The following is a 22,751-nucleotide window of genomic DNA, read 5'->3' as shown; positions in this document are numbered from 1 at the left end:
TTTACATCAGGGTCCCCCATTTTCAATTCATAAAAGTAAAAGGTCTGTGGTAAAATGTTGTTCTTGTGCTTAGTGCTTTCCGGATACACAGAGGCAAGGAGGTGGCATTGTTTCTCCACCATACTCATATACTCTGAATAGTGAAAATGTGGCAGCATTTCCATAGCATTCATTAGCATATAAATAAGAGGGGACCCCGGGTATAATTATGGTATATGACCGCCAGATCTCGCGATAGTTGACGTGAGACCATAGTGACGACGAGAGCTGGTGTGGGACGGAGTGGAGAGTTGTTATCGTCGAAGAGGGAGAACAGAAGCTGGAACAGGGGGTGTGTTTGTGGGGCAAAACGAGCACAGCGCGGCGTGAATGACAAAGGCAAGCTGGCGGAATTCAATATGGCATCGGGAGACACACTGTATATCGAGGCGGACGGCTCGGAGATGCCGGCCGAAATAGTGGAACTCCACGAGATCGAGGTGGAGACGATACCGGTGGAAACGATCGAGACCACGGTGGTCGGGGAGGAGGACGACGACGATCAGCCCATGATCGCACTCCAGCCGCTGGTCACAGACGACCCGATGCACCACCACCACCATCACCACCACCACCACCAAGAGGTGATCTTGGTGCAGACGAGAGAGGAGGTTGTCGGGGGGGATGATGATTCGGACATGCACGCAGACGGGAGTTTCGAGGATCAGATCCTCATCCCCGTGCCTGCTCCCGGTGTGGAGGACGAGTACATCGAGCAGACTCTGGTGACCGTGGCCGGGAAGAGCTCGGTGGGGCGGATGAAGAGAGCCGGCGGCGGCGGGGGGAAGAAAGCGGGCAAAAAGAGCTATCTGAGCGGTGCGGAGGCTAGTGGTAGAAAATGGGAACAGAAGCAGGTGCAGATAAAGACACTGGAGGGGGAGTTCTCTGTTACGATGTGGGCCTCGGGTAAGTAACGCTAGCCTGGTTGTGTTGTCAGCAGCCCCAGTGTCTGGGTGTTTAGCACCGACACTGAGGCCTTGTTGCAGGGCGTTGTCCTGCTGCACCACACTACTTCCTGCACTAGTCCGTCGCGCCGTCGTCAAGTGCACAAATATTGCTAAGTTTTCGATGCAGAGAGGCAGCTTTAGCAGATTGAAATGTTTTTGTTTTGAAGGGAGGCCATGTTTTATGTGTCGCTGGGCGCCGCCATATTCCCCGAGACTAGTAAGTATGGCGGCGGCCCGACAACATGGCGACGGCTCGGTCAGCAGAGAGAGATGGCGGCGGCGCCTCGGCGGCAGACAGAGAGCAGTAGGCCGCACACTGTGGCGCACATAAACAACACGGGGCTCTGGCTTTAATAACACCATCACTGGGGCATGTCTGGGATGTAAATAAGTGATAATAATTTCGCAAGGGAACCATATGTATTGGTTATTATTATGTCCAGTGGCGATGGAAGTAATCACATGATGTCGCCTCTCAATAGCGCGATGGGTCTGTAGTAGCTGTAACGCAATTCTAGTAATAATCAAAATACATTCATCACGATTCCCAAGTGAGCCCAGTTCAACTGCTATTACCAGAACGCCTCGACGTGCACCCGTCAAGCAGGAATGCAGAGTAGCCTTTAACAATACATTTTAATAAATCTAAAGCTAAATATGACAACGATTGCTTCGTATAGCCAAGGAAGCCATAGCCGAGGCTACTAAAAGTCACAGCCGAGGCTACTACTACTATCCCTGTCCCCATAGAGTTGTAGCTAGGAAAATGTCCATGTGTTATCGGTTCAGTGTCTACAATGTGTTCTAGATGACCATAAAGACATTGACCATGAGTCAGTGGTGGAAGAACAGATCATCGGAGAGAACTCTCCTCCAGACTACTCTGAATACATGACGGGGAAGAAGCTGCCCCCTGGCGGCATCCCGGGCATAGACCTCTCGGACCCCAAACAGCTGGCCGAGTTCGCCAGGTGAGATATGTGAATGATTATTGGGGGATCTATTGCTACTAACACGTCTGTTTATTTAAAACAAAAACACACACAAGTTAACGTGAAGAATCGCAGTCAAGAGAAGTCTGACAGACCCAGGGTAAACGCACATATTAAGCTTGCATACCAATGGTTACTTATTATTACCATGTTTGGCTCAAGTCAAATAAACAAATACAAGTCATTACTGACTCCCAACCAGTGCACTGCACACAGTTGGTCATTTAGATGCCACCTTTAGTTCTATGCCAGTTAGATGCTTGTTAAGATAATGCACCCGGTGCACACCTCCTAGTGGTCAGCTTGGGAGTGGGGGAGGGGGGACTTCAGAAAAAACATTGTTTAATGTTCAGAGTTTTTTTTTGTTTATATATATATATAACATGTTAATTAAGTACAAATACTCATTGTAAGATAAACAGATTATTGTTCACAACAAGGCACAGGCTATGTTCACATGCTACTCAGAAGTCGTGTATGTGGTAAATGTAATAAATAACAATGTGAAGCAGGAACCCAAGCTACTTAGAAGAGTCTATGTGGTAATGAATAATAACGTGAAACAGGGCTCCCAAGTTTTGCTTTCAAGTAGGGCTGGGCGATATGACCAAAAACGTTATCGCGATAAAATTATAAAATTATTTTCATATAACTCGATATCGATAATTATCGTCGATATAATGTCTGTCAAGTTTAATTAACTTATTATGCCCGGCGCCGATACGCGGGCTGACTTGTTTTGCTGCTGTGAATGTCTCGAGAGTCGAATTGATGTCGTCATCAGTCCGCGCACGTTAGCAGAGCGGAGTATCTCAAGCGGAGTATCTCATGACTCAAAAATGACCCTAAAATACTCTGTTCCGCCCAATTCATTGCAACGACGTCCACCGTATACCCCACACTACTATAACAGTTACCCTCAGAATTCAAAACACACACCAACTCGGCAGGTAACCTGTGAAATAGCGGCGTGCAAGCTAATTAGCCATAGCCAGCCCCGTTTCCAAGCGGAGTATTTCATGACAATGTACTAAAAAATGACCCTAAAATACTCTGTTCCGCCCAATTCATTGCAACGACGTCCACCGTATACCCCACACTACTATAACAGTTACCCTCAGAATTCAAAACACACACCAACTCGGCAGGTAACCTGTGAAATAGCGGCGTGCAAGCTAATTAGCCATAGCCAGCCTTGTTTACCGAGTCCTACCTCCTTCCGGGTCTCCTTCCTCTATCGGCCATCTCCTTCACCGATTGGTTGTTAGTGCGTGTGCTCATATCCAAGCTTGGAAAATCGATATATCGAAACTTTGCGACCACGTTTCATGTTTATTTCGAGGAAATAATTTATCGCGATAGTTATCGTTATCGTTTTATCGCCCAGCCCTACTTTCAAGTTCTAGGACATAATATAATGAAGGTATAATTTTCAGACAATTGATATGTCACCACCACATGCTATAACTAGGCTACTCGATATAAGATGGTACATGACATACAATTTTCCACAATTACAGATTTATGTGTGTAAATGCCTCGGAGCAAATTTGAGCCCAATCTCTACCATGACAGGAGGCTGCATGGAACTCGCATGGGCTCCACTGAGCATGGTTTGTTGCCGAGGTGGAGCACGGCACAACATATTACCTGGTTCACCAACCATGATTGTTTGTTTCCAGTTACGACAGAAAACAACTGAGTATGGGCCGCTCGAATAAACATAGGATCCGGTGTTCCGGATAGACATACTAGACTTGTGCTCCGAGGTGAAGCACCTCTCATTGATTACAGTGACAGGGAGTCCATGTTGTGTGTCACTGACGTGACAGTAGGGTTGTGCATTTCTTGTCGGAGGCCGATGGGACGTGTATCTCGACAGTGCAAACGACCCAATACATTAAAGATACACACGCAGGAACTACCGCTGTGGTACGATTCAACACTATTTAATTCAACACAACGTGATACGATTCAACAATGCAAAGGAATGATGCTATGCAATTCAACCAAATAGAATGAAGACCTTTCAAGCTTACAGTACTTTTATAACACCTGGCTTACACAACTGAGGATGCTCGAGATGAACAACAACAATGAAGTGTAGTGCAATATGAAAAACGACAGCAGACGGATGTGTTTGACACTATTTCAGCAGCAGGTATGCTAACTCAGCAGTGAGCAGCATATAACTGCTTACACATGGAAACATAATTAACTATGACTGGCAGTCGCACGCTACTGCAAATAAACACCAGTCTCACTGTCATAATTGGAGGGGTGTCAATGCAGCAGCCTTTTTGGACCAGTCGGCATCAAATGTATTTACTCAGATAAATTACATGGCTGCCGTTAACTGATAAAATGCTGTGTTGTGTAGCACACGGCTGTCTAACTCCTCTACCCTTAGTCCAGTCATCATTACAAATTGTGGTGTAAGGAATCATGCCTATAAAATAATTTCAAAGTCAACCCTATATTACTACCTGGTATGCACTCAAGACTGTCGCACCCAAGTTGAACACTGTTTGGTGAACATTGTTACTTGGCTGCCAGAGTTGTACCCTTCCTGCTGCCCTGTTGTACACAACTTATAAGTAGCTTTGGATAAAAGCGTCAGCTAAATGACTAAATATTAATAAACCCATGGGGTCATTGCCTATTCCAAGAAGGGACGTGGCCAAGCGCAACGTTGGTTTAACCCATTCATTCTTTGTCTATCCATCGTAAAAATGACACCACACATTTGACAGTTCTTGTCGATTTATTGCCGGCTCTTAAAATCTTGCTGCACTCTTGTGAGGCACCTCTCCCAGCAGCAACAAGTAGCCTAGGCTAGCAGTGATATAGTAGGCCAAAGCCGTATATACAAATAAATTGAAATATATATAATATATCAGACTGACCGCATTGCCGGCAGCGCATTTGGTTGCACACATCTTCGGGTAGCCACTTCAGTCGAATCAACTAAGATGTCCTCCTGCCAGCGTCATAACACGAATGCTTGCTTATGATACATCTTAAGACTCAGTCTGCAGTGTTTCTGCAGCACATTACAATTCTATATGCCTCGTTAGGTTTTACAGGCTGAGGGAATAAGTGCCACACTGAACTTCTCCTGGCTCACGTAATTGTTTCTGTCGGACCAGGGTTGGAAGAGAAAGTGGCTTAATGTGAACGCTTTCCCTCCAGTAATAGCTCAATCTGTTACTCAATTTAACTAGATGGGTGCGCACTGTAGAGCGCAGATCTCCACCAGGCGGCATGCAGAATACATAAACACTGAGCGCTCTCTGTATAGTTAATAGCTAATGCTAACAAACACAATGACTACTCTAATTATAATAATTAGCATTAGCATGCTAACACTAGACTGTAATAGGAAGCATCAGAAGGGTGATGGGGAGGATGTCGGGAAGCATTTGAGAGGTGATAGGAAGTATGTTAGAAACAGGTTCCAATCATGAGGGCGCAGGGCTTATTTCAATTGACAATGATGGCAATTTGATTAATGCGTAACTGTTTTTAATTCATAGGTATAGCAACGACAATAGGTTCACTGTGGCATTTCCATGTTGTAAACAGGGGCCAGAGAGCTGATTCCCTGAGGCTCTTGAGCAGCGAACCTGTGTAGTATTGCCCTCTTGTGTTCAAAAGGTGTAACTTTATACTGAATATCTATTTGAATGGACAACGATTGAAATCAATTCAAATAGGATACTTATCGTTGACCGGTTTGAGAAGTATTGCACAAGCCACATCCCTGTCCCAACGTTTCATCTACCTCAGCCTTTTAGTTGGCGAGATATGCGTGTACTACACGCACACAATCAAATAACCGTGCCTGATGCATAACAATTTACATTTGAGTACTTTTAACAAAATACTGCTGGATCTTCTGTGGTGACACAATTCAAGGAGACTGTTAATTCCCACAATACTAATAAGCCCACTTTGTTTAGTTCATCATGCTTGATCGATGTGATACACAACACACAATTATTGTTTAGTCGTTTATGCATGAACTTCTCCTTGCGGCTTGCAGTCTCATCCTGTCCCGGCTGCTACCCATCCCACAGTGTTATCATTCATAGACATGTTGCTGGTCATTTAGGCCACTAAAAGTAGGCATGATCTCACATTTTCTCTAGTTTTACCTCTACCTGTGATTTGCATTTCACACACACACACACACTAGGGGTGCACCGATATATCGGTCGGGTATCGGTATCGGCCGATAAGTGCCTTGTTGACTGCTATCGGCCTATCGGCCGATAAGCTCAAATGTGCCGATAGCAGTCGCCGATAACTAACCATCAATTTGTGTAGCGTCAAAAGGCAAAAAAATAAAAATTCACTCGCGACCTACCTGCACAACGCCCGCCGTCCCCCACACACACACACAAGCTACTGCATCAAAGTTACTATTTATGATTAACAAGGCATTCGTTTTGTGGCATTAACGTTATATAGTTAGTGTTACACGGACAATAACATCAGCATATTATTATTACCCATAGCAGCAAGGCATTACTCCGAGTCCGTTCATAGCCGGGAGGCAGAAGACTAACGTTACTGGTGATTTAAAGTTAAATGTGATTTACGTTGGAATACTCCTTTGCCAACTTGCTGTACTTTGCTTGCAGGTCTGCAGCCATTATTGCTGGATTATGAATAGCCCCAACTTTAGCCAACGTAACGTTATGGCTAAACCTTTAACATTAGTTAACGCTAGCTTTCGGTTAGCTGTTCAATGCTAATAACACAACCAAGCGAACCCATCAGAGCTCCCCATCAACACCGCTCTGTCGGGAGGATGGCATTTAAGAAAGTATCTGCTGTTAAAATGACACAAACATTCGTTTTGTGGCATTAACGTTATATAGTTAGTTACACGTTCAATTACATCAGCATAGTATTTACCCGAAGATAGCAAGCAAGCCGTTCATAGCTCGGTTCCATTCCGTTGCTCATTCCGTACCCAACTACACATTCTGCAATCTGTTAATAAAGTTTCCAACCAGACAAATGTATAGAAAGGCTTTGTTTTATTATAACATTTGTTGCCGTAAAATCATTGTGTCTCGTTTAGCCATCCTGTGGAGCGCGCTGGTCGGCGGGCACTGCCGGGCAGCTAACGTATTAGCTTGTTGTGGTTCTGAGTTTGACTCGCATTCTCTCAAGCAGATCAATGGCGGCATGCCCCGAAGTAGAAAATGAATAAACGCTTGCCGATTGGTGGTAAGAACAGCAGGAGGTGGGTGCTAGCGGTGTGGCGTAATTGGCCGAATCGACTGTCAATCAAAATGGTTCCATTGCATTGGTTGAAAGCTCTGGTTGAGAGAATAGTATCCCGCTGCAGGCCGCCAGAATGGTTCCATTGCATTGGTTGAAAGCTCTGGTTGAGAAAATAGTATCCCTCTGCAGGCCGCCAGACGATACTGGGAGAGGGATCAGTGATACCATAAACATATTTCTTGATGTTTCCTTTTTTTAAGTAAGTAAAGAGGCCTACAAATACAAACATACACATACAAATATACAGTAGTTTCATTAAAAAATTAAAAAATATTAAAAAAAATTTAAAACTTATTTTTTGCCACAAGTATCGGTATCGGTATCGGCCGATTGTGTTAGTTGGACAATCGGTATCGGTGGCCAATTTTCATATCGGTGCACCCCTAACACACACCATACATTTTCATTCAGGTGCAGCAAAGCCAGACAATTTAAGTATGAAAAACATTTCAATGTATATTTTGGCGAGCGTTGACAGGTGCTGATTTACTTGTGTGTTTTATTTTCAAATCGACAAATAAGTAGTTCTGACACATACGGATGGACGTAACCAGAATTAAGGAAACTTTAGTTAGAATTAATTTAGTTTGTTATAATTAAAAAATAAAAAATAAAATATATATATAATCCTTGCCAGCAGGTGTCTGGCTGTGTTTCTCTTTGTCAGAAAACATTTTAAAATGTTGACAATATTATGTGTGAAATAATAGAACCATAATGCTCTTGCATTAATTAGATTTGGACTGTCGCAAGCAGTTAGCACATGTTTCTCTATATGTTGTAGATACACGTTGTATAACAGCATGGAGGGAATAACATGATGAGCAGCCTCTGACTCTCATTCATCCATTTCACAGTGCAGTGTATTATGTCCTAGAGCTGCAAAGTGTCCCATTTAAAAACTTAAGCTTCTTCCCTCCTTTTGGATAAGATCGACTGTCGGGGAATTCAATTCAGAATTGGGCTGCTGCTGTCCTGGAGCTGTGCGATACAGTACAATAAAGTCTTATGTGGCAGTCCAGCATATCCATAACATCTATAACTAAAATAGTTTTAAATGCTATATTCAATCCAACCTTCATGCATATTTATTTTCTGGATCTGAGGAATGGTAGAGCACCAGCCAGAGAAACGTATAGAGGCATACATTGTAATATACATACAAATGTAAGAAACGTATGTGGAGCGCTGCAGGAGTGGCCTAGAGCAGTGGTTTCCAAACTGTGGTGGTGCGTGACATGAAGAGGCTAATGGTGGTAAATCATTTTTATTTTTATTTTACAATAACATTTCTTAGTCAAACCTTTAGTATTATGGATATTAAACATGCTGGCAGAGTACATGCATCCATGTTGTCGTGAACATTTTAATTAAATAAAGAAATTCCCTATCCATAGTCGCCGTGGGAAGAGATAAAATAAAAAATTAAATTAAATAAATTCCCTACCTACTTAACTGACAACCAACAGGAACCAAACAATATTTTTTTTATGCCTAATAAATATAACTAATATACATTATTTCAAATGGGGATTTTCACTGTGTAAATCATGAAATTCAAGAAACGTTTTAATAAAAAATTTACGTTTTAATAATAATAATAAACAATAATGTCTCGGGCGTGTCTGACACAGGTGTGCTTCATCTGTGCACGGAGACCAGCAACAATTTTTTCTAACAGAAACCCATTGGGGGGTGCGTCAGCTAGGTCGGGAGGTGACCGGGGGTGCACGGCCAAAAAAGTTTGGGAACCGCTGGCCTAGAGGATAGAAGCTGGTTTGTGAGTGGAAGGTTGTTGGTTTGATCCCCCAGACCAGCAGGAAAAATCGAGACGTGAATAACCCTTTCCCGTCCCTCAACACCAACCGCTGAAGTGCCCTTGAGCAAGGCACTTAACCCCCAACTGCTCCAGTGGAGCTGCTCAGTGGCCTACAGTGTCAGACTGTGGTTGTACAGGGCAGCTCCCAGGTGTGAATGGAACTGTGTGAATGTGAAGCAGGGTGTTGCTGAAAAAGAGCACCTGTGCTTCGAGAACCTACCCTGGTAAATAAAGGGGAAAAAAAGAGGACACAATCTGTTAGGTAGGTAGACTGGGCTCTTGAATCATAATGTCACATATTGCAATTAGGCCATATTGATGGAAACATGTTTATTGTGTAAAATCTCAAGGTGTGTGCTTGGACAGAGCTATGCACTGGCATTTATTCAGTGTGTTTACTACTGCAAGCTGGAGGCTTTGAAGAGGAACGCTAATTAGCAACGCTCACAGGTCTATTAGTAGGTTGTTGGATGAGCTGTTTTTGCTTACAAATAACCTGACTTACTTTAATCTACTTCCAGTCAATTACAGAACACTTCAAATACTGGAAGAGACATCGTTAAGGCTACGGTCTCCTGGCAGTTTGTGTACGCTGGTGGCGTGAATATTAAAGGCAACCAACTTGTGTTCAGCTTTTCGTTCAGCGTTTCTCTGATTGGCCACGTGACCGCCCTAGCACACGCCCTTTTCCGCTGAGAGACGCGGCAGAAGCGCTGGTCGAACCAACGCGCTGGTCGAACCAGTTCAGACAGAGGTGTTTATTTATATTAATAAACATATCTACTAGAAACACTGGTGTTCTGTTGTGTGACTGTACTAAACTCTTCCACCACATGACCGACATTTGACATACAGTACACCTCCTATCTATGTTGGGATTATGTTTGTTCATGACAAAACAATAAAAATCGCTACTGTTAGTGCCACCACCCACTTCAATGACAGAGCTCTCATATTTGCGAATGCATAAACTATATCTTAAATTATGGCGATGTGTCTAATATGGCTGTCGCGAAGTCATTGATAAGCGACAGCCATATTAGACACATAGCCATAATTTAAGATATAGTTTATGCATTCGCAAAATATGAGAGCGCTGTCATTGAAGGGCTTCCTACAACGGAGCCCGCTGCTGCTGGAGCTGAAGTGATGTACAGTGACGAGTGAATCTGGTAGTTGGTTGTTAAAAACGCGTAACATAATAACGTTACGCTTTCTAGTTCAGCGCATTTCATAACTGTATGGGCTTTGTTTATACACGAGTGAATCTGGTACGAGTGAATCTGGTAGTTGGTTGTTAAAAACGCGAAACATAATAACGTTACGCTTTCTAGTTCAGCGCATTTCATAGCGCTCCACTGCTACCGCAGCTGAACACAAGTTGGTTGGAACAGCGAACACAAGTTGGTTGGTACACAAGTTGGTTGCCCGCGCTGCCGCTCGCTTGCTCCTTGGATTTCATTTGGGACGTGGGACGACTGCCGCTTGCCTGCGCGTGGGGGCGGGGGGTCGCGGCCAATCAGAGAAAAGCCGAACACAAGTTGGTTGCCTTTAATATTCACACGTCCTGCTGGATTTGAATTATCCAGGGTTTAAACATTTTCACCTGCCAAAAGCAACCTAGTAGTTAATGGCTAGTGCAGAGTCTGATCATTTGGCCATGGTAGTTCATGCCTCTACCAGCCCACTTATCTATTGTCGGTGAAACATCTCTGGCAAGTGACATCCCAGATTAGACCAAATGTGGAGTGGCCCTTGTTGCATTTCCCAGAATGACCAGATGGCCTATGCAGCCTTCTCCAAATGCGCTGTCAACAGGCTCATGTTACCGTCGTTAGAACATGTCTTTTCTATTCCAAAGGTCGGTCTAACTCGCTGCGCTCCACAGAGCCAGATAAACGCACAAATCACATTTTGAAACAGAGTTACTCTCGAGTCAACTTCACAGAACACATGAGTGAGCGAGTCGAGTCACTGGCTCCCACTGGCTATTGACATGGGATGGATTGTGATGGTAGAGTACCCGGACATCTTCTTTAATGGGGTGCCGTGTGTGTGTCTTCTCGGCGGGTGTCAAATTTCAAGCTGTGTCTGATGTGTGTTTTTACAGGATGAAGCCAAGGAAAATCAAAGAGGACGATGCTCCCAGGACGATAGCCTGCCCTCACAAAGTGAGTCCCGTGTTTTTGGTCCATTGGGCAACTTGAATTAGGGATGTGCGTAGCGGTTATTTTGAAAGCCGGCTCCATTGGCATTAACCAAGTGGTCTGCCGTGCGCACAATCTGCCCATTTCACTGTTTTTTTTTTTTTTGATAATTTTATTTTCATTTTCAACCAGCATGGATACATACATGATATGGTCAGTGTCAAAATATAGAATCATCCATTTTGGTTCTTCCCCCCCACCCCCACTCCCTCTCCCTCCCACCAGCCCATCCCCCCACCAGTTCCCTCCCACCAGCCCATCCCCCCCCCTCCCAGATTCAACTCAGACTCACATTAGGCAAACACTAAACTAACAGAAAATGCAAACATAACGAAACAAAAACACATTCACATCTTCAACTTGCTCCGAGGTCCCAACATAGTCTCATAGATTCCACTATGGGAGTGTACCCAACCTTTCATTCTCCATATACGTCAAAAAGGGTTGCCATGTCTTATAGAATCTATCCGTAGAGCCTCCTAAGGTGCATCTCATCTTTTCCAAGTGCAGGAACCCCATTACATCTCTGGTCCATTGAACATGTGTGGGAGAGGCCTCCTGCTTCCACATCATAAGTATTACACGCCTAGCAATTAAAGTAGAAAAAGCAATGATTTTCTAGTGTTTTATGTGAATAGGTATATCCTCTGGTGCCACTCCAAAGATTGCAATTATAGGGGAAGGGTCAATTTTGGTTCCAAATATTGCAGAAAAAGTATCAAATATAGATGTCCAATAATTATATAGATTTGGACACGTCCAGAATGTATGAACGAGAGAACCCGTCATCGTCTTGCACCTATTGCACAAAGGATCTGTCCCTGGATAAAACTTAGCCAACTTCTCCTTTGAGAAATGTAGACGGTGTAGCACCTTAAACTGTATGAGCCCATGTCTGGCACATATTGAGGAAGAGTGAACATTCCGGAGAATAGATTGCCATTGTTCATCCGAAAATTCTACAGACAGATCATCCTCCCAATGTGATTTGATAATAGTGAGAGAGGGGGAATATAGGGTCGACAATATATCATACAATACTCCAATCGCTCCCCTTCTATATACATTAACATCTAGAAATTCATCTAAAGTTGTTTTTTCAGGCAAGTTGGGAAATGTAGGATATCTGTTGCGTACAAAGTCACGAATTTGCATATAGCGGAAGAAATTAGTCCGGGGGATGTCGTGCTTTTGAGTCAGCTGAGTAAATGAGGCAAAAACATTGTCAATATACAGATCTTTAAAACTAGATATACCCTTATTGCTCCAGATCTTAAAAGCAGAGTCCAATAGGGACGGTGGGAACATATGATTGCAAGGGATTGGTGCCCGAGACGACATTGATTGTAGACCGAACCTTTTCCTACATTGTATCCAGATTCTAAGAGAGTGATGCACTATCTGGTTATGTCGGTATGCATCCAATTTTAACGGAAGAGCTGAGCTAATCAAAGCTTGTTTTCTTTTTTTTAATCAAATTTTTGAATTTTCTTTCTTTTCTTTTACATGAAATATAACATAATAATAATAATAATAATAATAATAATAATAATAATAATAATAATAATAATAATAATAATAATAATAATAATAATAATAATAATAATAATAATAATAATAAACAGGACTTCACAGGACAATAATTGTACTAATGACAATAGAATAACAAAAAGAATAAATGCAGAACATAAAAACTTTATTATATTACAGACACCACAAGACATTTCCTCCCCCAGGACCCCCATTTCACTTTCTAATGATCTCTCTCTCAACACGACAATCCACATCTATCTAAAGTTGCCAGATGACATCCATACAACGCTGCTCATCGTCACAACAATGCTCGCTAGTGCATAATGTTAACTCCAAAAATACAGCGCGTCTGCAAGTTAACTAAATCACTCATCATTAGTAGCAACACTTACTTACACGACTTACAGTAAAACTGAATACAACTCATGTCCATAGTGCAGACCCCGTCTTAATTAGCTAATTCAAGGGTTGCATGGTAGTTGTGAATGGGCAGAGACTACAAGTAAACACTTATGCCCACAACGATGGGACTTATAATTGACCGTACTCATTTCACCACACTGCACAAGCGCCCACTAGCTGTGGGGTTTACAGTGATATGCTTGTCACCAATCATCCTTATTGATCATCAATACTACTCAGAGAATGGCAATGAAAAGCGTGCATACCATTTTATTCAAAAGCCCACAAAACAGCCATGGAGCCATCCGTCTCGTTCTGCTTCATAGCTTTATTCCCAGGGTGTCTCTCGGGCAGTATTGTATGTCCTTTGATAATTCATGATCAGCCAGTCCTTTTGAGAATCGCCAGTCTGTTGATTCAACAAATATCTTTTTGACATTTTACCAGTTTTCCACCATATTGCCTACTTCACAGGCAAGCGCTGTTAGAACTCGACTACAAACTGAGGCCCAGTGTAGTGTAAGGCTGAGCCTGAATGTTCGAACGTTCATTCGTTATGTTATCATTAGAATTCTAAATCAAAATTCGAATTTTTAATTTTTAATTAAAAAAATAAATATATATATATATATTTTTTTTATGCGTCTATTCATTCTGTTTGAACCAATGTGGTTTTTCTTCACAGTTTCAGATAAATATTAGGCTACACTAATATTATAGTATTAAAAAAAACGTTATATTCATTAAAGAAAGTTGATTTAATAAAAAAAATATACTCATTTAATCAGATTAATCACTTTATTCAAATTGAGGATTTAGTTTGAGGATATTTTTTAAAAAATATAAAAAAATTATTTTTTTTAATTAAAAACGAAGGTTCGAACGTTCGTTCGTAAAACCCTGACGAAGTTCGAATCCCAAAAACAGGCTTCGGGGACAGCCTTAGTGTAGTGAAGGGTCTTGAGATATGTGTTTTCAGGAGAGGTAGTGTAGATGAAAATTCTTTCTGTGGCTGTGATAAAAATGGTCATTTAGACGGAAAACATTTACTCCGCTCTAAATCGAAGACGTCGGTATACACATTCTCCCTATACAATTTATACAAAATAATATTTTAAACTGATTAACCGTTAACACTTTAAGTGCCGAAAACGTGTTTAGGCGTCCTTCCCCGCCATGCTCAAGTTGCCGAGGACGCCGTAACTCGTCTTTAATATCAATATTTCAAAAATCTGTGATCGGAATCATATTTTCCATCCGCAGCCTTCACACACAGTTCTGAGCTCCTCTCAAACCTCTAGCGGTTCAAGAGCGCCATCTGGTGGCCGATCGGCAGAAGCGCCAAACAGGAAGTTATGTGGTTGAAGTGCTGATCGTCCATATTACTTCCGGGCACTCTCTATAGGTCCCGGGACTCGATCTCGACACAATACATAGCGATCCGTTGCCAATAACTCGATAAACAACATGATTTGGACGTATATACTATTATACAACCTGGAAATAGATAGCGTATTTCTACATCCCATAATAGGAATATTTCAGTTCCACGCTCATCGTCCAACGGCGCGAGGAAGATACGGTAAGATTCAGCGTTATTTTTGAACGTGTTCGATATAAACTGCTCTGATGATCATATCACCCACACTAGATTAATGATATAACGCTGCCCACGGAATTATAAACGATCCCCCGCCCATCCGGTCATCATCAGATGATACGTAGAAACTTCTAGAAGTACGTCCAATTGAAATTTTTGATCTCGCACAGATTCCTACCAAACTGTATTTCATCATCAATATAATGCATTTGGGGCTATAAATCACGTTCTGGAGAAAGCTGCAGAAAGAGATGAAAACATACTTATACTTTAGACCATATTTTACTATGAATATGTGAATGAAAAAGTTTAACGTTGCTACACAATGAACAATACATATAGGACCTTGAATGGGCCCTAATAATGGCAATTTAGCAATAGAATTTAAAAAGTTATAGCCCTGCAAAGAAGGGGAACTTTTCCATAGACAAATAGAGCTGGCAAGGGATGGTATATCATGAATTTAGCCTTAGGCAATCAAAGTGTTAAGGATATCCGGTTATTTTAAAATGACTGACTAAACGGATGTTCTTGCACATCCCTTATCAAGATGTTAAGTGAAATGATGTTGGTGGAAATGGTCCTTTTTTATTTTCTAGTATGACATTTTATTGACTTTATAGGGCTTTTTTAGGTTTGGCTTCAGGAGCTTATACCGGTCTTTTGATGTGAAATAATGCTAAAAGCACCTGTATCAAGGTTTCTCCTTCATAGGAAATTGTTGGTTTGCCCCTCAAATGTGAGCTCCTTCACACCAGAGTCAAGAAAATTATGAGTTAGTCCGACTTCAACCAATCCCTGTAACATTTGCCAGTTTCCCAATCTCCACAATTTTTCAACATAAAAAATCAACAAAGTGCTTGCAGCTGTGACCAATTATTGAACCTTACCATGCAAACCGATCCAGTCCGGTCATATCCAACATATCCAAACTGTATTCTTCATCAGTGCATTAGCATATTTGTAAACCATAACAAAATTCCCAGTGTCTTAGCATTTAGTTTTGATTTATTTACAGGGAAAATGCACATTAATTGGTATGTCTGTAAACATGCCAGTTTTGGCCAGCCAGCTAATTCTCAATGATTTGGGGGGGGGTGGGGGGGGTGTCTGGCACCCCATGTACAATACTGTGGCAGAACAAAGGCAACAATCCACACAAGCAATTTGACAACTGAATCTCATCTGGGGGAAGAAAGAAATTTCCAAACAAACAATTTCACAGGACAGGAAGCAAGAAATAAATTTCATGGAGGCTACCAGATGGTAGCGAAGGTGAAAGGCGTTTAAAGAATGAAAGTGTAGGATTCAGTCAGTAGCTTAATAACCTGTGTGAGCGAGGCTGGCAGGCAGGCTGTGTGTTCATGCATATGACACTTTGTTGACGCTGGGTATTTTTTCACCAGTCCCTGCCGTTTTACTGCAAAAAGCTCAACAGCAAGGAGAAGGAGCCCACTGCAGGGTGTTTTTTGGCTGCAGTAAAACACGCATACAAAACTGGAGCATGGGTTGCCTCACTTGCCTGACACGTCAGGCCCATGGAAGCTAGCTCGCCACTGGGTCTGAAAGCGGCACATTGAGAAATAAATTAATAGCTTGCCGGGCAAAAACGGTCGTCGATAAAGTCGATTTGACTGACCATGGGGATGTGATGGTGTCTTGTCTCTCATGCTGCATTGAATTCCTCGCGCTGGGATCACATTAAAGTACAGGAAAAATACAATTTCTCCATTACCAAGGCTGTCTGTGTGAAATCAGACAAGGGGTTTTTATATTAATGTTTAGAATAGCCTTCATGCACAAGCTGTGCCTTGCTGCTGTTGTTAGTACACAGAGGGGCACAAAATCTCTTTTCTCACACTTTAATACGATTACAGCACCATGAATTCATTGCCGCATGAGAGACAAGTCAAATTGACTTTATTGAAGGCCATTTTCGCCTCCAAGCTATTTGTTTATTTCTCAATGCGGTGCTTTCAGACCCTATGGGGTTAGCTTGTGTACGTTCAATGGGTGTGCTAGCCTTGCATAACTGGGCCTTTCTACACACAGTGGGCGCAGTCTTTTTGATGCCTTGAACAATTATGAGATTATGAAATAATAATAATAATATGAAATCTGTCATTAAGATTGGCAATTAACAATATATATTTGTGTGTGTCTATGTATATTATATATATATATACTGTGTATGTGTGTGTGTGTGTATATATATATATATATATATATGGTTTTATATTGTTTCAAGATCAAAGTAATCCAGTGCACACCAGGAGTGCAAATTCACTTTAGTGTAATTCATAATAAAGAATTTGCTCTTGGAGGTTGTTCTTGCCAATGTATTTTATGAGTTAAATGAAAGTGGATTTGAACACTCCTGGTGTGCTGATGGATTACTTTGATCTTGAAACGTTGTATTGTTCTTGCTCTGGCTGCACTCTGGATAGAGAGCACAGCTGTGCACAGGCCACCCATTGGTTCTTATAAGGTTATATATAATATATACATGCATATAGTAGTATATCATATTTTTTGTATACATTCTTCCAGAGGGGCCATATATATATAAATCATAGTTCAAATAAATCCTCTTCCCTTCATATTATCTGAATATTTAAATGCCAGCCAACTAAGGCCTGAATAAGCAATGCGTTCCAAGTCCAAGTTTGGAAGAGATACAGTCAACACAGTTTTCTTCGTTTTGGCTTTGTACACCACCCCAATGGATTTGATCTGCTTTAAGTGCAGACTTTCAGCTTTAACGTGAGGATATTTGCATCCAAATCAGGTGAACGGTGTAGGAATTAAAACAATTTCTATATATGGTTCCCGCTTGGGACCAAAAGTAATTAGACAATTGGCTGCTCAGCTGTTCCATTGCCTGGTGTGAGTTATTCCCTCGTTATTTCATTTACAAGGAGCAGATACAAGGTCTAGAGTTAATTTCAAGTGTGGTATTTGGGATTTGTTGCTGTCAACTCTCAATATGAAGTCCAAAGAACTGTCACTATCAGTGAAGCAAGCCATCATTAGGCTGAAAAATCAAAACAAACCCATCAGTGAGATGGCAAAAACATTAGGTGTGGCCAAATCAACTGCTTGGTATACTCTTAAAAAGAAAGAACACACTGGTGAGCTCAGCAACACCAAAAGAGCTGGAGGACCACAGAAAACAACTGTGGTGGATGACAGAATAATTCTTTCCCTTGGGAAGAACCCCTTCACAACAGTTGGCCAGATTAAGAGCACTCTCCAGGAGGTAGGCATATCTGTGTCAAAGTCAACAAATCAAGAGAAGACTTCGCCAAAGTGAATACAGAGGGTTCACCACAAGATGTAAACAAAGCATTGGTGAGCCTGAAAAACGGGAAGACCAGATTAGATTTAGCCAAAACACATCTTAAAAAGCCTGTACATCCTATGGACGGATGAGACAAAGATAAATTTATACCAGAATGATGGGAAGAGAAGAGTATGGAGAAGGACAGGAACTAAGCATTGTGATGCATGGTGGTGGTACTGTTATGGCGTGGGCATGTATGGCTGCCAATGGAACTGGTTCCCTTGTATTTATTGATGATGTGACTGCTGACAAAAGCAGCCGGATGAATTCTGAAGTGTTTCGGGGCAATATGATCTGCTCATATTCAGCCAAATGCTTCAGAACTCGCTGGATGGCGCTTCACAGTGCAAATGGACAATGACCCAAAGCATACTGTGAAAGCAACCAAAGAGTTTTTTTAAGGCAAAGAATTGGAATGTTATGCAATGGCCAAGTCTGACTTGAATCCAATTGAGCATGCATTTCACTTGCCGAAGACAACGCTGTGGACAATGCCCCAAGAACAAGCAGGAACTGAAGACAGTTGTTGTAGAGGACTGGCAGAGCATCACCAGGGATGAAACTCTGCGTCAAAACCAATTTGTTTGATTGTCAAGTTTGTCCAATTACTTTTGGTCCCTTAAAGCGTGTAGAAACTGTTGTAATGCCTACACGGTTCACCTGATTTGGATGTAAATACCCTCAAATTAAAGCTTAACATTTAAAATACCCTTAAATTAAATTGTGGAAATTGTGTCAATGTCTAAATATTTATGGACCTGACTGTATATTGGCAGTTCTGCAAGCCTGTCAGTTCAGCATATGGGCAGAAAAATCACATGTCTACATAATCTTGAAGCAGGTGCAATCTGTAGTCCTAATGTAAACAAATGGATCGACCCACCACTGAAAGCCACACCATGGGGGTTTCATACATCTGTCAGCTAAACTTTCTTAAACCTGAACTTTGTATGTGTTCCGTTGCTGTGAAGAGTTATTTACATTTGTAAACATTGGCCAAAAATGTATTGGTATTTTGAGTTATGAAAACTGCTTATGTTTCCACCTGCAGGACAAAGTCCTCAATAATTCATTGTGCATTCAACCAAAATGCATATAGTCAAATAAATTGCCCTTTGGGCAAATACCAACTGTGCAAGACTGTTACGGTTGAATTCCCGTTCTGAGCCAGGAAAAACCCTGTCGGGTAGAATCTTTAGTGAGAATCATCTTAATCTGTCCAAACTGTGGGACGCTGCAGTGGGAGGACCGCACACTCCTAGTCAACTCAACCGTTTGACATTCAGTCACTGTGAAATATGTAGCCTTCCAATTACTTCTGGAGCTCGCTGCGCAAGCCTGCCTGTTACTGCAGCCCGCTGACAGACCGAATCAAACGAACAGATCACAGTATGGTCACATTATAGAACCACAACACTGCAAAAGTATTAAGAATGGCATTTATGAGCATATTGTGTTGGCATTGTGATCATATTAAACGGGGAGCGCCTCTGGGTGATTCCCTCCCCTACTTGTCACCACATGGGCAGGGTCTGCCATGTTTTTATTCTGCCTGTAAAACTGAGAATTTCTGGAAAGGCTAACTGAAAAGTAGCAGAATGTGGTAAGAATATTCAAGGCCTCATTCAGCTCCATGTGTTTGTATGATGTGAAGGGATGCCTTCCTCCTCATATTTACCCTGCTGCACTTTTCCTTGTGGTCTCCAGGGCTGCACCAAGATGTTCAGGGACAACTCGGCCATGAGGAAGCATCTCCACACCCACGGGCCCCGCGTGCACGTCTGCGCCGAGTGTGGCAAGGCTTTTGTGGAGAGTTCTAAACTCAAACGTCACCAACTCGTTCACACGGGGGAGAAACCCTTCCAGGTACAACAACTGCTCTTACAAAACGACAGAAATATATTCTAAATTTTTTTTCCCCTTTAGAAACTATATGAGCGGCATCCTATTGTCCCGAAGCTGTACCTTTTCTTTTTATTTGTCTTTTGGGACATGATGATAAGTCATGCTGCATTTGTTAATGGGTTAGATAGCCTAATAAATGATTAAGTTGGCTAAAATTAACAGGATTCCGAATGCTATCAATAATGTTACCAACGAGGAAGAACCGCTCTAACAATGTTAGTAACATAATGTTGCTGCACTTGTGTCCGTGTGTGTTTGTCTGTGCTTCGATCCATCAAGCTAAGATGGAGATAACGTTAGATATAGTGGATTCGTGGGTCTGAATCCCTGCTCTTATCACACATGTTGCCACTTCACTGGTAGATAAGAGGTTGTGCAATGTGAATAACCTCCCACAGTAAGCATAAAGCTGACTTACATTGGCCTTTCACGCACGAACACTTGAAAACTAAGTACCGGTATTATAAAAACGTTTAATCATGGAATTCCTTGCGTTTATATTGCCCACGGTATCCGTGTCGACCGATTATTTTATTCAAATGAATGAATGAATTTATTTGTATTGGTATCATTCCGATGAGAAGAACTGGATGAATGTGAACAACTGATTATTATATCTTGTGCAAAATAAGATTACCGTAGGAACCTTTTATTTATTAGGGCTGTCAAAGTTGATGCTTTAATTTTGGAGATTAATTTAAATGATTTAAAGCGTTAAAATAACAGAAAATGGATGGTCAGTATCGCCGCGGTTAACCATGTCCCCCTCCTGCCTCTCCTCAGTGCACCTTCGAGGGCTGTGGGAAGAGGTTCTCCCTGGACTTCAACCTGCGCACGCACGTGAGGATCCACACCGGGGACCGGCCGTACGTCTGCCCCTTCGACGGCTGCAATAAGAAGTTCGCCCAGTCCACCAACCTCAAGTCCCACATCCTCACACATGCCAAAGCCAAAAACAACCAATGAGAAGCCCTTTCCTGTGTCTGTTTCCCCCCCAACCACTTATCCCCAAAAAGAAAGGAGGGAAGAAGAAAGGAAAGCATCTCATCCAAAAGCCAGACACCTACTCTGAAGAGGACATGAACTCATGGATTGAGACTTTTTGATTAAACCAGAGAAATTAAAAGACTTGACAAACGGTGACATTTTACCAGCCCCCCCCCCCCCCCCTCTTCTGCTGCTGTATTGGCTGAGGAACACAGTGACTACTCGAATGCCCACATCCCCTGTCACTACATCCTTCTGTGTTTCCAGTGGCACTTTGTTGCCAGAAGATGGGATTCATGGACAAACATCAGAGACTCCTCTTTTCACCCCCTGAGCCGAGAGAAGGAGAGAGCGATTGGTCATCTTTTCACTTTAATCTAATTTTCGCTGCATAACTTGTCATTTTTCCTTCTTTTTATTTTTCTTCTCCAAGTGTGCATATTGTACACTTATTTTGGGCTGTTTACTAAGACTATGTGATTATTATTATTATTATTATTATTATTATTTTATTCTCCTGAGTTATTATGAGATCTATACCTAATGTAAGGAACGGCCTCAGAGCAGTTGTGAGCGACCTACGTCTATGTTTTCAGAAGTGGAAAAAAATTTCAAATGTTTGTTTGCCTTTCCATCCCCACCTTGGTTGTAATTTTCTCTTAACCACAAAATAACCTTGTATACTTGTATTGTATGGCTGTATTGAAAATATTGTAGACATAGAGGCGTGATTTAAAGTGTTAACCGATTAAACTTTTTAGTTTTCCAGTTGCTTTATCCTTATTTTTTTTATGGACTCTTTTCATGCGGATAAATGAATAATGTAAAAGTACTCTCGTCTCAGTAGAAGTACATCGAACACACATCAAATCGACAGCGTGACCATCACTTTATTTGTTAGAATGTAATGTACAGGCGTCAGCCATAACTCTTCCTTTGTTTATATTTACACCCATGTATCTCAATTGCCCACAATAAAATGGGTCATCCCAAGCCTGTTGGAAAAGATGGAATGTTTTGCTTGTGTGTGTATTTGAGGGGTGGTGTTATTTGTGGAAGGTATGTGAGAAACAATGGTATTTCAACAATGGGTCCTGATGGGATAGAAAAATACTGGATTCCCGTAATGATAACCTGTTCAAGGGCAAGATTTAGTCCCAACACAAGTATGTCATATCATATTACCTTAGTGGTGAGGGATAGCCTGAAGAGGTGGCCTTGTGAGGGTTTGTTGCTGAATGGTGAAGGTTATTAATAATGCAACCGGATAAGATCATATTCCAATCTTTAGCTGCTTCCCATATGCCCTAGTACACCCTGTATATTTCCTGGGATAACCTGCTTTAAGGAGAGGCTAGTAGCACTGGATAAACATAATATATCTGATCAAAGTGTTAATCGCCTGGTGGATATTCCTCTGCTCTCCTGCATACAGTGCCCTTAACTAGTCCCTGCCGGCTGATTAGGATTTACACCAACTTCATTGTTTTTCTGCTCGTGCTGCAGGATTTTCACACTGCCTGCCTCAGCATCCTGCTAAGATCCTTCTTCCAGGAATGGCTTTTTGGCCTGATGCTGGTTCATCCTGCTGCACTCATCCTGAATTCCGTTCACACCAGCTTTTTACTGACATCTACCGGCGAAATGTGGTATGGACCCGGGGCCATTGTTGAGCGCTG

At 42.0% G+C, this 22,751-nt stretch overlaps 1 protein-coding gene across 1 annotated transcript; it reads left to right on the top strand.

Moving 5' to 3' along the window:
- The first annotated feature begins 309 nt into the window (after positions 1-309).
- Positions 310-22,072, top strand: yy1b (YY1 transcription factor b). The gene is made up of 5 exons (XM_084314597.1): positions 310-945; positions 1,807-1,957; positions 11,206-11,266; positions 19,888-20,046; positions 20,869-22,072. Exons 1-5 carry the CDS (start codon positions 399-401, stop codon positions 21,049-21,051), a joined length of 1,101 nt encoding a protein of 366 aa, XP_084170723.1. The 5' UTR covers positions 310-398; the 3' UTR covers positions 21,052-22,072.
- The last annotated feature ends 679 nt before the right edge of the window (positions 22,073-22,751 follow it).

This window comes from Notolepis coatsorum (assembly GCF_963971535.1).
Source record: "Notolepis coatsorum genome assembly, chromosome: 5".
Classification (NCBI taxonomy): Eukaryota; Metazoa; Chordata; class Actinopteri; order Aulopiformes; family Paralepididae; genus Notolepis; species Notolepis coatsorum.
Note: the sequence above shows the minus strand (reverse complement) of the source record. Positions and strands in the feature narration are given on the sequence as shown.

What these genes read in the sequence shown, in the direction of transcription:
- yy1b (XM_084314597.1), top strand. Translation starts at nt 399, where the DNA reads ATGGCATCGGGAGACACACTGTATATCGAGGCGGACGGCTCGGAGATG. An exon ending in CAGCTGGCCGAGTTCGCCAG is followed by an intron (nt 1,958 to 11,205) that starts GTGAGATATGTG and finishes GTGTTTTTACAG; the next exon opens with GATGAAGCCAAGGAAAATCA. An exon ending in CGATAGCCTGCCCTCACAAA is followed by an intron (nt 11,267 to 19,887) that starts GTGAGTCCCGTG and finishes TGTGGTCTCCAG; the next exon opens with GGCTGCACCAAGATGTTCAG.